Consider the following 15,623-nt stretch of genomic DNA (forward strand, 5'->3'; position numbering starts at 1 on the left):
AAGATGGTGATGTGTAGCTGCAATTCATGGCAGGTAGAGTGTGGGTAAAGTAATGGACAATAAATCTGGTTTGCATTCAAACCTACATTATTAATAATGTGATGATCATTTTTCATAATGAGTGGCAACAGCTGAGGCTGGGGAAGGGCGTGACCAACACCTTTGAGATCTGTTGCTAAAGTTTCTTCGATTCTTTCATTGTACATGTGGCACTCTTAAAACGAGGATTAAAGTTGTGTTTTTAAATGAACAAGCTTATTGAAGAAATAGGCCACCCAATGTCCTTAAGCACTTGAAAAAATTGGGTGTCAAACACAAAATAAGTACTTATTCGAATAAGCACTTGTTTTTAACACTCCCAAACTTGGCCAAAATCTGACTATTTAAATTTTTAGTTGATCATGCATTCTTGTAAAAGTAGGGCTAATTGAGTAGGCCCAACCCGAGGCCTAGTCTGTCCAACTTGAGTTGGGACAGAGACTTCGGGAATCGTATTGCGCTTGAGTCAAAAAACCTGGGCATGACCCGGCTTAGGTTGACATTTTGGATAGCTCAAGTTTGTACATATTTTTAATCCATTTTAAAGCTGGACTATGTAGCTCAAGAAAAGTTAAACTATAAATCTCAATAAAAGACGATGTATAAAAATATATGGGTTTCTAGCCGAAAAGGACAACTTTTTGCACCTAATATAAATAAAAATAACATTTTTTCATATAATAAAGAGAAAGAGAGGTTTTTTTTTAAATATATCAAATAAGGGCACCGAGTATTGTTGTTCATCTTCCTCTTTCTTTGTATTCAAGCAATCGGAACTTTCACAAGAAATCCAAATAGCTTTAGCAAATGGACTCGTGATAAACTCATGATCAAGTTGTAAACCATAAAATCCAACGGTTTGATTTGAAGCAAAAAAGAAAAGAATTGTTTTTAATACAAAAAATAGTTTTCCTTATGCCTATATACAAATGCTTGATCGGTTGTTAATCGCTTAGCGTCTATATATATTGTTTTCCGTTGAAGCGAATGTTTCCTGATGAAACCCGGTGAAGGGAAAGATATCAAACATATAAAACATTTGCTTCTCAAATTCCATTTGAGGAGCTCATTTTTGGAACTACTTTTGCAGCAGTTGTGACACTCACACAGCTACTGTTTGAGATCATAGATGGAAACTCTATTCCAATAGTGTTCTTCAAGGGCCTCCTATTGATCCTTAATGCCTTTGTCTTAGCCTTCAACTTCGCCTTCTTTGGTGTTGTTAGAACCATCTCTATCCGTGAAAGATACTCTAAACTCGCATCGTATTTTCGGCAACTCGCTGTCGTTTGTTTTGCAAAGGTTGCTGGAATCCTACTATGAGTTACAGTGGTTCCAACTGGTTTAGGCTGAAATCCGTTTGTAAGTATGGCCTTTAATCTATTTTTAAGTTTTTAATCAACACATTTCAGGATATGAAACAATATGTAGCTTCTCAAAATCGGTAATCCCAAGCCAAATTTGGTAAATGATTTGGAAAATTTGAAGTCAGTGAAATGGAAAGAAGTTAGAAAAATACTAGATGTTGCTTCAAGAGGAGACGATGATATTGCTAGATGTTGGTCAAACTAACGGACTTTACTCTGTAGTTAATTTCTCCAGGAAGAAACAATGTTTTTCTGGATGTACGTGTAAGAAAACACAGCGATTTATCACTAGGATTCTTGTTTTCTCTCATCGTTCTTTAAGAGTTCCATTCGCATGAATATAAAGGTAGAGGAGGAAGATGAGCAGCAGTGCCCACTGCCCTTGTTTGATATGTTTTCAAAAAAGTATCATGTATTGATTATTATATGAAAATATGATTTTTTATTGATAGTAAGGGCAAAAAGTTTTCCTTATTTACTAGAATCCCAAAATATATTCATCAATTATTTCAATTTTCAAACCCCATCAATCTCTTTAGGTATGATTAAGCCCAAGCCTGGCCCAAGATGTATTGGATTAAGCTCAATTTGGGCTTGAATTGTTTGACCTCAACTTGGTCCATTCCCAATCCTGAGACTTACATCTTAATTAGTTGAGCGGTCAATGCTCTCATAGGGCATATGAGGAAAAGAAAATTATAAACTGAAAAAAGCTTCAAAGTAGTTATTAGAACAATAGAAAGATGGTAGTGTTTCTTACTGTTTCAAAACCCAATACCGAGGTCATTTGAAACATAAGGCATTTCTGAGTTTAATAAGAATTCATTTATCAAAAAAAAAAGTATTTAACTCCTAACAATATTTTTTTCATTCAATCCATTTTTATCCTTTCTTATCCATTTTAGAATTCCATCTTATAAATAAGAATAAAAAGAAATGAGAGTTGAACAAAACGACCCTTAATTACCTGGAACCAAACGACGTGTACCGATGTTGGACCAAACTCTAAGCACCCATCCAAAGTTTTGAGTCTGATCTATAAACGCGTTAATATATTCCTTGTAAGTTGCAACTCTGTCTGCGGCATGCAGAGGTACAAACTGAAAAACTCGACACCGTTGCATATGACAATGTACCCTCTTGCATCCAAATCCAACCAATCAACGTGTCCCTAACCTTTCTTCCACATTCCAAGCATGCAAGCTATCAAAGCCACCTACAAATACCTCCACTTATACACACTGTCTCAACTGTCTCAATACCTATTAATTCCTTCTCCTTGTGTAAAGAAGAAAGTAACAGCGCAGCTTCCATCAGAAACAAGAATGGCGAGACTCCTTGTCATGGCAGTCTTCCTAGTGGGGTTGGTGGCCATGGCTGAGGCCACCATCTACCGGACCACCATTACCACTGTCGTACAAGATGATGACAAAAGCCAAAGCCAAAGCCAAAGCCAAAGCCAGTCTGGTGAGTGCCGGAAAGAGATCCAGAAGCACCAGTTGAACGAGTGCCGGCAATTGATGAGGTCCTGGCAGACGGGGAACCTCATAAGGGGCAGTCAGAGGGATGATACACAGGGGTGCTGTGAAGAGCTACAGAACGTGAGGGACGAGTGCACGTGTGAGGCGATCCAGTGGACGGTTCAACAGCAGCAGCAGCAGCAAAGTAGATTACAGGGAGAAGAGATGGAGAGACTGATGAAGAAGGCGGAGAAGCTTCCCTCCATTTGTGATTTGTCACAGACCTGTCAGTTCAGCGAAAGCAGCAGCAACTAGAGAAGAAGGGGCAGTGGCCTCTACGACTACGAGGGAATAACAATAATAAATGCACTTACCCTACTAGCTAGCTGCCCTCTCCCTTCCACAGAAAGGCTCTTACACACACAATCGTGTGTGGGTTTGGTTAATTTGCTTGCTTGTTTAATAGGCGAGAAAAAAGAGATAGCCTGTGTTTTGATCTGGTCTCTTGGGTTTTTATAATAAAACGTGGGTGCAGTTTTTATGATTTCATCTCTCTCTGTGTTTAATTTCTTCCAAACAACCATCGATTTCAAATATTCAATCTAGTAAAATATGATAAAATTTTGTACTTTAACTCTGTCCACGTCTATCCACATCATACATGGAAAATATCTCATTCTATCCACATAAGCCACACATTGAGATATTCTCAATGCACAGGGCTTGTGAGCAGTAAATTCCGAGCCTATTAAAATACGTCTTTTGAAAATTTTTTGCATGAGCATTTAGAACCAAAAAGGAATTGCTCTGTTCTTCGGAGAAACAATATTTAAATGTGTGGTGATTACTCATAACATACGTGATAGAGCACGATAAGAGCTCCTCTTAATAAATTCATCCCTCTGTAGTCTATTCCAATAGCTTTCTTGTTTATCTATATAATTCTCTTTGTAAATTACTGTGACTCTAATGCATAATGGTGCCTGTCACTATATATCATTTATCATGATGAGTTAAAATTTTCGTCACTGTAAATTAAATATTTAGTGACGGAAAACTGACGGAGTGATTATCCGTCGCTATAAATAACCTATAGCAACGGATAATTGAAATTCCGTCACAAAATCTTTTTTTTATAATAACGGACAATTATCATAAAATTTTTTTGGTCACAAAAAAAAATTGATTTATACTGACGGACAATCGAATGTCTGTCACAAAATCACAAAAGTGTGACATATAGTGACGAACAATTCAAACTTTGTCACAAAATACTGATTTATAGTGAATGTCTGTCACAAAATTAAAATTACAATATCTTAATTTAGGCTCACTTTAATAAGAGTACAAATACAAATATGTACAATACAAATACGTACCAAATAATAAAGATTTTGCACTCTATATATTTATATTTGTTCTCCTTCCAAACTAATCCTTAGGGGCATTTTTTATAATCATTATTTAAAGGTTATTTATGTTTAAAATAACCCATTAAGCTAAGTCATTTGAATTGTGTTGAATTGATAAATCCAAATAATGGGCCATATACTATACATGTAGAGATTTAAAAATAATATTTTACTAAATTCCATTTAAGACCTAGTAGGGGAAAATACTAGATTGAGCTTTTATAGACCATTAATAGAATTTAGTACTACTTAGGCACAATGGACTCACACCTTAGGCTGGATAATATATTGCATTCGAGTTGGACCATACAAAAATAAACTATTTGTAAAAATCTCAAACATTAATTTAATTTGATAATCAAAAATATAGAAAAACATGTAAAAGTTTTCTATATACATACATACACACATATAGCCCAACAATAATTTTATTTAATTAAATATTAAATATTATTTAATTAATTATTCATTAATATTTAACTTATAAATATTATTTCTATTGTCTTATACTTTATATTTTATTATTATTTATCAATTAATTAATTAATTGGTTAATTTTTAATTTCATTAGGTAATATTTTATTTATAAATACATATTATTAATTAATTAATGGTTCTTTTAATACAACCAAGCCTGAATAACCAACCTGACCTTTGCCAAACTTGGACCAACCCTTTGATCTTAGAGTGTATAAGTGTTGCCATGTGCCCTTTAATTTACTTCTCATCTAGCTAATCACAACCCTTGATCCTCCTTTAACTTCTAAATTGTACAAATTAAAACTTCTTTTAGATTTTTAGTACTTGAAGGATTGTTTGTAGCTCTACAAATGTCTTTGATAATTCATTAGATTTATGCATTGTGCATCTAATAGGGCATGGCACCATGTTGCATACCACCACATTTAATAATACAATGATAATTGGACCAAAAACCATAAATTGGTTTACTTTATCACTTTGGTCATATTGATACCTTGTTAGAACTTAGCCAGGTCTCTCTCTCTCTCTATATCTATCTATCTATCTATCTATCTATCTATCTATCTATCTATCTATCTATCTCTCCCTCTCCCTCTATCTATCTATCTATCTCTCCCTCTCCCTCTATCTATCTATCTATCTATTGCTACCAAGGATGGGCTAAGAACAACAAGGTAAATCTGCTTCCTTACCCGAGGGGCTGACGTGTCCGAGGGTTGATGTGTTCGACCTAAAGATAAGAGAACAAGACAGAGGCCCCAAGAGTTATCCCAAGGGCGGAGACTTCGACGATCAAGTTAGCTAAGTGTACGAGAGGGGTTGGACGAGGTCTGGGGAGAGGACTCAAGCGAGGTCACTCGAGAGCAAGAGACCTAGAGAGCAATGAGGAGCAACATGCCTTACCAAGAAAGGAGGACCCCTATTTATACTTGACCTTGCCTTAGGAGTGGTTGAAGGTGGTTGGTGATGGGCGGCTAGGATTGCATCCAGCCGATGCCACGTGGCATCATTCTAGGCCTTGCCACATGCACCTATATCATTTGCCACCCACTCTTAAGGCCATAATGGACGAGGTCCAATGAGGACTAAGAGGAGACCTCAACTTCCGAAGAGAGTGCAACGATGTCGCTATAAGGCGGTGGATGGCATGTCAGGCAAAGGCTTCGGCTTGGTCAAAGAAAGCGTCGTTCAAAAGTGCGAAGGCGTTAGGTTCGGTTGTAGAGATCTCCCCTTGGTCATCCAGTGGCAGCTGCTTCATTCCTGACTCCGCCTCTTAGGAGAATCGTGGAGGGCCGAGGGTGTAGATCCGTGTCTTGTGTGGGCGTGAGGTGTCTGCATTATTCGGCTGTGTTCCTCATGGGTGTTGTCATAGATCCGTACATAGGACGGGCATTGGATCAGTTGATCGCATTCGTTACCATTTGTTTGTTTCTTCTCAAGTCTTCAGAGACCTCAACCACCTTCTAGCCAAACCCTTAGTCTTCTTCTTTGATTCTGATCCCGAGTGCTATGAGCTCCCCGACCTTTTAGACACTAACGCGTCGAGCCCTTGGTGGCAGAGGAAGCTTTGGTGTGGGCTGGTCTTAGCCCCGCCCACCTCGGTAAGGGAACTCCTACTGTTGGTTGTACATGTCGTCTTCACTTCTTCTTTTGCATTGCGTACTAACATGCTCGTGATGTTTTGTTGTACATGTGGTCTCAGCCCCACCCACCTCGATAGGGGAACTCCTGTTATCGGCTGCACATGTTGTCATCACTTCTTCTTTACTAATATTATCTTATTTATTGTATACCCAATTTATCATTCCAAAGATAAAAATATGATAAAAATTATAAGAAAGTTAAGAAAATATTATATATTTAATAAAATAATCAATTTAAGTTTAAATTGCATTGTGTAGACTTGATCCATTGACAACCCTACTTGCACACTTCTTCCTACTCTCTTACCAAATATACCTATTCATGGGTTGGGTACCCGTGCCCGACCCCAACCTTTTTCAAATAAGCCCATCCCAAGCCCGGTCGACCATATTATATATAATACATATTAAATAATAATAAAATTAAAATATTATAAAATCTATATAGAATATTATAAATACATTAAATTGATTTTTTTATTATAAATACATTAAAATATTATTAAATCTATATAGAATATTATAAATACATTAAAAAGTATTATATATTATAATATATAGAATATTATAAATACATAATTAAAATATTATAAAATCTATATATATATATTTATTAAAACAAAGTGGTCAAGAAATTTTCTCCTTTTTTTGAATTTTTTATTTTTTTAATCCATGTCATTTTTTTTAAAGAACCAATGAGATGCTCTCCTTCCCCAACCATCTCTTCTCCTAAAATTTATCCTAAACTATCTCCCCCACTTTCTCCTAAATAATCTCCAATTCCTATTTATCTCCTAACTTATCTCTAATTTACTAGATAATTTCTCTCCAAATTATCTCTAATTCCTATTTATCCCATTTGCCATTTTTTATCTACATCTATCTAAAGAAAGTTTAAATTAAAAATTTCAAAATTATTTAAATATTTTAACAAATTATATAATAACATTAAATTATTTAATAAAAACACAAAAAATAATTATAATATATTTAATAATATTCATATTATTAATAGTTTTAAATTTATACAAAATTCATCACGAAGTTATGTACAAACAATATAAATTACGATTTTCCAGATTATTCAAATAATAGAAATTTAACATTAAAAAATCAAATATTATTTCAATATTTCAATAACTAAATATCTTAAATAATAAAATATTAAAACTAGCTAAATAATTATACAAAAAATATTTAATCATTTAAATATTTCAATAACTAAATATCTTAAATTCAAATAACGAGTATTTTTCAATATTTTAAATATTATTTAAATACTTAAATAACTAAATATTTTAAATAGTTAAAATAACGAAATTATGCAATAAAATAAAAAAATCATAACATAATATTCAAATAAATAATAATTTAATGTTTTCACAAAATTATGTAATAATAGTATAAACTTTAAAATAATTATTAAAAACACCAAAATAATTATAATAGATTTAATAATATTCATATTATTAATAGTTTTAAACTTTTACAAAATTCATAAGGAAATTGTGTACTAACAATATATATTATGATTTTCCAGATTATTCAAATGAAATGTTATTCAAATAATATAAATTTAACATTAAAAAAATAAAATATTATTCCAATATTTCAATAACTAAATATCATAAATTCAAATAATGAGTATTTCTAAATATTTTATATATTACTTAAATATTTAAATAGGTAAATATTTTAAATAACGAAATATTTAAAATAACTATATTTTAAATAGTTAAAATAAATAAATTATGCAATAAAATAAAAAAAGCATAACACAATATTCAAATTAGTAATGATTTAATATTCTTACAGAATTAATAATGAAATTATGTAAGAGTAGTATACACTTTAAAATAATTATTAAAAGCACAAAAAATAATTATAATAGATTTAATAATATTCATATTATTAATAGTTTATATTTTTAAAAAATTCATCACGAAATTATGTACTAACAATATAAATTATGATTTTCCAGATTATTCAAATTAGATGTTATTCAAATAATAGAAATTTAACATTAAAAAAATAAAATATTATTTCAATATTTCAATAACTAAATATCTCAAATAATAAAATACTTAAAGTAGCTAAATAATTACATAGAAAAATGTTTAATTATTTAAATATTTTAATAACTAAATATCTTAAATTCAAATAATGAGTATTTTTATATATTATTTAAATATTTAAATAACTAAGTATTTTAAATAATGTAATATTTAACATAACTATATTTTAAATAGTTAAAATAACGAAATTATGCAATAAAATAAAAAATTCATAACATAATATTCAAATTAATAATAATTTAATATTTTTACAAAATTAATAATGAAATTATGTAATAATAGTATAAACTTTAAAATATCTATTAAAAACACAAAAAATAATTAAAATAGATTTAATAATATTTATATTATTAATGGTTTTACATTTTTACAAAATTCATCACGAGATTATGTACTAACAATATAAATTACGATTTTTCAGATTATTCAAATTAAATGTTATTCAAATAACAGAAACTTAACATTAAAAAATAATATATTATTTAAATATTTCAATAACTTAATATCTTAAACTCAAATAATGAGTATTTTTAAATATTTTATATACTATTAAAATATTAATAGCTAAATATTTTAAGTAAAAAAATATTTAACATAAATATATTTTAAATAGTTAAAGTAACGAAATTATCAAATAAATTAAAAATTTTAAAATAAAAAAATCATTACCTAACATTAAAATTAATAATAAGTTAAAATTTTACAAAATTAATGATGAAATTATGTAATAATAGAATAAATTATAATTTTATAGATTATTTAAATAACTAAATAATATTTTCAATAACTAATTTCACTTATATCAATTAATAATTCTAGAAAAATGATTTTCAAAAAAAATAATTTTGATTAATAATGATTTTAAAATCTTAATCTATATTTATTATATATTTAATATACTAAAATTAATATTTATTGTTTTTCATAAATTATTTATAATTTTTTGATAAATATATTTTCATTAATTATGTATAAATCTATATTTGTTTTGTTATTTAACAAAAAAAAAATTAATAACTATTGGATATTAAACTATTGTTATTTAACCTTTAAATTAAATTTATTATACTTATTGTATTTACTGTATTTTTGTTGTACTTTATTCATTGATATTTATTAGAGATTAAAATATTATTTGAGATTACAATATTTGTTCACTGACTTAATATATTTTTTTACTATTTTTAGTTTTTTTGTGATTATTGTAATTATTTTATTTTTATTATCAATATATTTTCAATTATTGTGCATTTTCACTATAAAATTTTAATAATTATTGGATATTAAACTACTTTTATTTATTAGAAATTAAAATATTAATTTAGATGAAATTAGGAGTGTTGATCACAGCCTGGTTTAGTTTGGTTGTAGGTTGGCTATTTGGCCAACCAAATTGACATGGTCAAGTTAGTTGGTTACCCCTACTGACCATTAGTGAAAACCAACTAAATCGGGTTGTATTAGTTTTGGTTAATTTTCGGTTTGCTCAATTGTTATAAAAGATTATATTGAAAACTTAATTTTAAATTTTAAAAATTATATTAATATTATTAAAAATTAAATTTGTAATATAAAATATTTGAGACTAAGAAATATGGGAATTTCCCCACCTTCCTGTATTAAAAGATTTTATTTAAAATATAAAAATATTAATATATATCTATGATTGAGTCATTCGATTTTGGTCAATTTACAAATGGCTACAACGAAATTGATCCCAATTTCAACTAGAAATATTAGAAACTAAGTAATTCAGGTCGAATTGGTTGGTTTCATCAGTTCGATGAACAAGCTTAACTAAAATAGATTATTGTTACTTTTGTATTGTAAAAAGTTGTTAAAATTATTATACAATATAAATAATTAATTATTTTTTTAAAAATTAGAAATATAAAACAATTGTATACTCTTATGTTTTTTATTGTTTAGCTTTCTTTAACAAATCCTGTACATCACACGGGTCCCACTAGTACCTATCAAAATCGAGCTTACAGTTTTATATAGGCCGACTAGACTCAAAATCTAAAGCTGGACCATTTTCTATTTATAAAGAGTTAAACCCCGACCCAGTCCGTGAGTAGGTTTATTTCTAAATATCAAAAATCAAAAAAAAATGAAAAAAATAGGGTCCCGCGCACGCCTTCCTACCCTCTCCCCAAATCCATTTGAACCTTGATTTTCAATCAAACCCTTTGTCCTAGTTTCTTTCCGTCTCCGTCCCGCTTGGGTTCTTTCTCAGTTGGTCATTGCTCGGTCTCCGTCCCGTCTCAGTGATAAGCCCTATAAGCGTCCAGTAAGCACGTTTCCTCTCTTCCTCCCTCCTCGCTTCTCTCACTCTCTTCCTGAGCTCTGAGTGAAACCATAGCTCTACGAGAAACTCCATCTACTATTGGCTCTATTTCTCTGTTCCCCCCTCCCCATTTTTCACACACTCTCTCTCTATGAGAAACAGAAGTGCAGATCTTTGTTGGGTTTCCGTCCCTCTTGCCCTCGCAGATTCTCCTCCTAGAATGCCAGCCTCTCTTTTTGCTATATCCCTAATGCAGTCTCATGGTTCAGGTATGCAACTCGACTCAACCGATAGATTTTTTTTTTTTTCTTGCAACTTAGAAATTTCTGCAATGTTTGGTACAATAGTCGTTCTATATTTCAAAGCAATTCCTATATTATGCTTGAATTCTTTCTTTTTAACATCTTATTTGGAATCAAATTTCTATGTAATGTTGGACTTGTATGCAGCTTTCTGATTAATTTAACTTGATATTTCATTGCAACTGTTAATATTTATAATTATTTTTTAATTTTAATTACTATTATTAATTTTTGTTAATGCTGGGTGTTGGGTTTTATTCATCTCATAGTGAATATATGTTCAAATATCATTATGGGTAATTTTCTTTGTTGATTATGTGCTTCCTCCTCCCCTCAACCGACAACCTGCACTTCGTCTCCATTACCGAGGGGAAACTCTCTATTTTAAATGGATTATTTGGTTCTGGGCTTCCAAACCCCACCCCGTTAGCCCATCTACCCCCCCAAACCCCTCACCGTCTCCGGCTCCGTGAGGTCCCACTGTCCCATCGTGCTTCTCATCGTCGCTTTTCCGTGAGTCCCCATACCAACGACACAGCAGCAGAAGCCGCAAGTGAAGATGGGGAAGTGGAGATGAGGCCGTCGCCCCCTGTGATCGGAAAAAACGATCGGAGAGTTTTATACCATTTTCCGGAGAAATGATTGCCCGGAAAAAATAATGATGGAGCAGACAGCAGAGGTTATTTGACCGTTGCAGAGTTTTACACCAAAAGACAATGGAGATTTTCATCGATTTTATTGGTGGGAAATTTCCACTAGTGTAAAACAACTCCTAAAACAAATGTAGGGAAATTTGAACAGAAGTATAAAGTTTACCCCGGTTATTATTTACACCAAAAACAAACGCGATGAAAATGATGAATAACATAAGGCATTTGTGAGTTTAATAAGAATTCATTTATCAAAACAAAAAAGAAAAAATATTTAGCTCCTAACAATATTTTTTCAATCAATCCATTTTACAAATTCATAAGAATAAAAAAATGAGAGTTGAACTACACATGGCTTCAAATAATTGGAATCAAAATTAGGTCTGTTCATAGGTCGGGTTGGATCGGTTTATTGGCGTTTTTCCAACCGACCCGACCTAGTCGGTTTACTTAGAAATGAAATAGAAACCGATCCAATACTAAGTAAAAATGATTTGGTCGGTTTGAATCGATTTAGATCGATTTGAATCGTTTTTATGAATGATTCTCTCGATGTGAATGGTAAAGGATTCAAGTCTCAGAAAGCAAAGATTGGATGTTTGGAAATTAAAAATGATTTGATGGATTCAAACTGATATTTTATATATTAGATATTTTATATATAATATGTATATTTCTGAAATAAAGCTGAAATATATATATATATATATACCACAAATATATATTTGAAATATAATATATATTAAAACTGAAATATATATATAGTAAAACCGAAATATATCAGATATATATATATAAGTCGGTTCGGGTTGATTTGATTTCGGTTTTCATGTGTGAAAACCAAATCGAACTATTGGTTTGTGTTTTTTGTAACCCGAAACCAACCGATTCTGAAAAAAAACGGGCCAACTCGGGTTGGATCAGACCAAGTTGATCGATTTGATCGGTTTGAATCTTCTTACGAACAGCCCAAATCAAAATGACCCGATTCCAAATCCTATCCCCATCCCCATGAACAAAAGGGACCCTTAATTACGTGGAACCAAACGACGTGTACCGATGTGGGACCAAACTCTAAGCACCCATCCAAAGTTTTGAGTCTGATCTATAAACGCGTTAATATATTCCTTATAAGTTGCGGCATGCAGAGGTACAATCTGAAAAACTCGACACCGTTGCATATGACAATGTACCCTCCTGCATCCAAATCCAACCAATCAACGTGTCCATAACCTTTCTTCCACATTCCAAGCATGCAAGCTATCAAAGCCACCTACAAATACCCCCACTTATACACACTATGAAATCCACGCTTCCACTCATTCCAACTCTCAACTGTCTCAATACCTATTAATTCCTTCTCCTTGTGTAAAGAAGAAAGTAACAGCTTAGCTTCCATCAGAAACGAGAATGGCGAGACTCCTTGTCATGGCAATCTTCCTAGTGGGGTTGGTGGCCATGGCTGAGGCCACCATCTACCGGACCACCATTACCACTGTCGTACAAGATGATGACAAAAGCCAAAGCCAAAGCCAGTCTGGTGAGTGCCGGAAAGAGATCCAGAAGCAGCAGTTGAACGAGTGCCGGCAATTGATGAGGTCCTGGCAGACGGGGAACCTCATAAGGGGAAGTCAGAGGGATGATACACAAGGATGCTGTGAAGAGCTACAGAACGTGAGGGACGAGTGCACGTGTGAGGCGATCCAGTGGACGGTTCAGCAGCAGCAGCAGCAAAGTAGATTACAAGGAGAAGAGATGGAGAGACTGATGAAGAAGGCGGAGAAGCTTCCCTCCATCTGTGATTTGTCACAGACCTGTCAGTTCAGCGAAAGCAGCAGCAACTAGAGAAGAAGGAGCAGTGGCCTCTACGACTACGAGGGAATAATAATAATAAATGCACTTACCCTACTAGCTAGCTGCCCTCTCCCTTCCATAGAAAGGCTCTTACACACACAATCGTGTGTGGGTTTGGTTAATTTGCTGTTTGTTTAGTAGGCGAGAAAAAAGAGTTTGCCTGTGTTTTGATCTGGCCGCTGGGGTTTTTATAATAAAACGTGGGTGCAGTTTTTATGATTTCATCTCTCTGTCTTTAATTTCTTGCAAACAACCAACGATTTCAAATTTTCAATCTAGTTAATTAAAATATGATAAAATTGTAACAAAGTACATTAAAATGAGTACGTCTATCCACATAAATCACACATGGGTTAAAATAGGTCTTTTGAAAATTTTTTGCTTGCATTGTACCACGAACACTTTAGAACCAAAAAGGAGTTGCTCTGTTCTTCGGAGAAACAATATTTAAATGTATGGTGATTACTCATAATATACGTGATAGAGCAAGATAAAAGCTCCTCTTAATAAATTCATCCCTCTGTAGTCCATCCCAGTAGCTTTCTTGTTTATCTGTAACTCTCTTTGTAAGTTACTATGACTCTAATTCTTATACTTTCTATAAATAGTATTAGTTGAGCTCAAGTTTGGTAGATTATCAGCGGCTTCAAAATTATTTTTATCTTCTCATAAACCTCAGTTTATCTTCAATTTCTCTTGTTCAAATTTATCAGAGCCATGTCAGACTAGTTCAGATAACAATAGCACTGCCCCATGTCCTCAAATGCACAAGGTGGCGAACTCAACTGATCATCAGCTACTAGAAGTTATGTACCCTCCATACAGAACTCCATAAAGAACGTGATGCACTACCTGCCGATCAAGTTGAATGCAGAAAATTATTTTCTATGAAGAGTGCAATTGAGACAGATCGTGGATCTGACATCCTCAGCCGAAGTCTGAAGTGCCCTGGCTTAGAGTTATTCAACACTTTCAGTCAAGGGTGCTCCAACTGAAGAGTACGTCCAACACGCCAAGTCAATTGCTGATAGCCTCTACAATATTTTAGAACCGGTTTCGAAGTTTGAACTTGTTCTCTACATTCTTGCTAGTTTGGGAAGCGAGTAAAAATCAGTAGTGACTGACCTCACCAATCGTCCAGATGCAGTAAATCTCAGCATCTTAGAGGTACTCGTCTCCTTAATCATGAATCTTGGCTCGAAGATCAGGCCCGATTCTCTAAATTTTCTAATGCCAATATTGTTGGAGTCCAAGGTAAAGGAAATAACAACTCTCAAGAGAATAAACAACAACAGCAAAAGCTTTACCCTATGTTTAATGGAGGTGGTCGTAGTTGTGGCCATGGACGTGGCAACTTTTAGTACAATTTGCAACAACGTAAGACATAGTACAGAGGTGGTTGTGGAGGTAAGAATTCTATAATTATTTGTCCAATTTGCAACAACGTAAGACATAGTACACTTCAATGTCGTCCAATTTGCTCACCCGTTTGATTGAACATGGTATTTGTTAGATAATTATGCCCTTAACCCCAATAAGATTGATGTATCTTTTGGCATTTATTGTAAATGAATAAAATACATAATTGATTCATGTCATTGTGGTGTATTTCTATGTAATACCCTTAAATTGGACACATATGAGATTTGTGTTAGTTTAGAATCTTCATAGCTGTTGGATAGATCTAAGGAGATTTATCCTGTCAAAGCTGACACTAATGTGCCACCAAATTGGTTGGAGTGGCATGTCTCAGTTGCCAGGGTGAGACTTAAGATAGATGCAAGGTGGGTTTTCTTGAAACCTTAAATCGGACCAAAATTTCAGTATTGCCCTGGACTTTGGAGATAGATGGGAAAAATTAAAAATGTTACACCTAACCCCTAGACTCGATTGTTGTACTGCACTATGTGTCAGATTTGGCTGTTTTTGATATTCCAATCAGTGAGATCTTTAAAATAGGTCAAAACTTGGGTATGTTGAGACAGTCTGATAATTCACCTGAGTGGATGATTATAATGATCGGATCAGCCTTTTTGTTTGACAAAGTG

At 32.7% G+C, this 15,623-nt stretch overlaps 1 protein-coding gene and 1 long non-coding RNA gene across 2 annotated transcripts; both read left to right on the forward strand.

Annotated features, from left to right (window-relative positions):
- Positions 1–2,731: 2,731 nt before the first annotated feature.
- LOC148803433 (2S sulfur-rich seed storage protein 2-like) lies at positions 2,732–3,181 on the forward strand. The gene has a single exon (XM_088895759.1). The coding sequence runs from the start codon at positions 2,732–2,734 to the stop codon at positions 3,179–3,181; it is 450 nt and encodes a 149-aa protein (XP_088751885.1).
- A 7,347-nt stretch (positions 3,182–10,528) lies between these two features.
- On the forward strand, positions 10,529–15,173 carry LOC148803434 (uncharacterized). The gene is made up of 2 exons (XR_016085679.1): positions 10,529–11,038; positions 14,289–15,173. It is a non-coding gene; the product is annotated as an uncharacterized LOC148803434 (long non-coding RNA).
- The last annotated feature ends 450 nt before the right edge of the window (positions 15,174–15,623 follow it).

This window comes from Nelumbo nucifera, chromosome 1, assembly GCF_055504915.1.
Source record: "Nelumbo nucifera cultivar China Antique chromosome 1, China Antique-T2T, whole genome shotgun sequence".
NCBI classification, from domain to species: domain Eukaryota; kingdom Viridiplantae; phylum Streptophyta; class Magnoliopsida; order Proteales; family Nelumbonaceae; genus Nelumbo; species Nelumbo nucifera.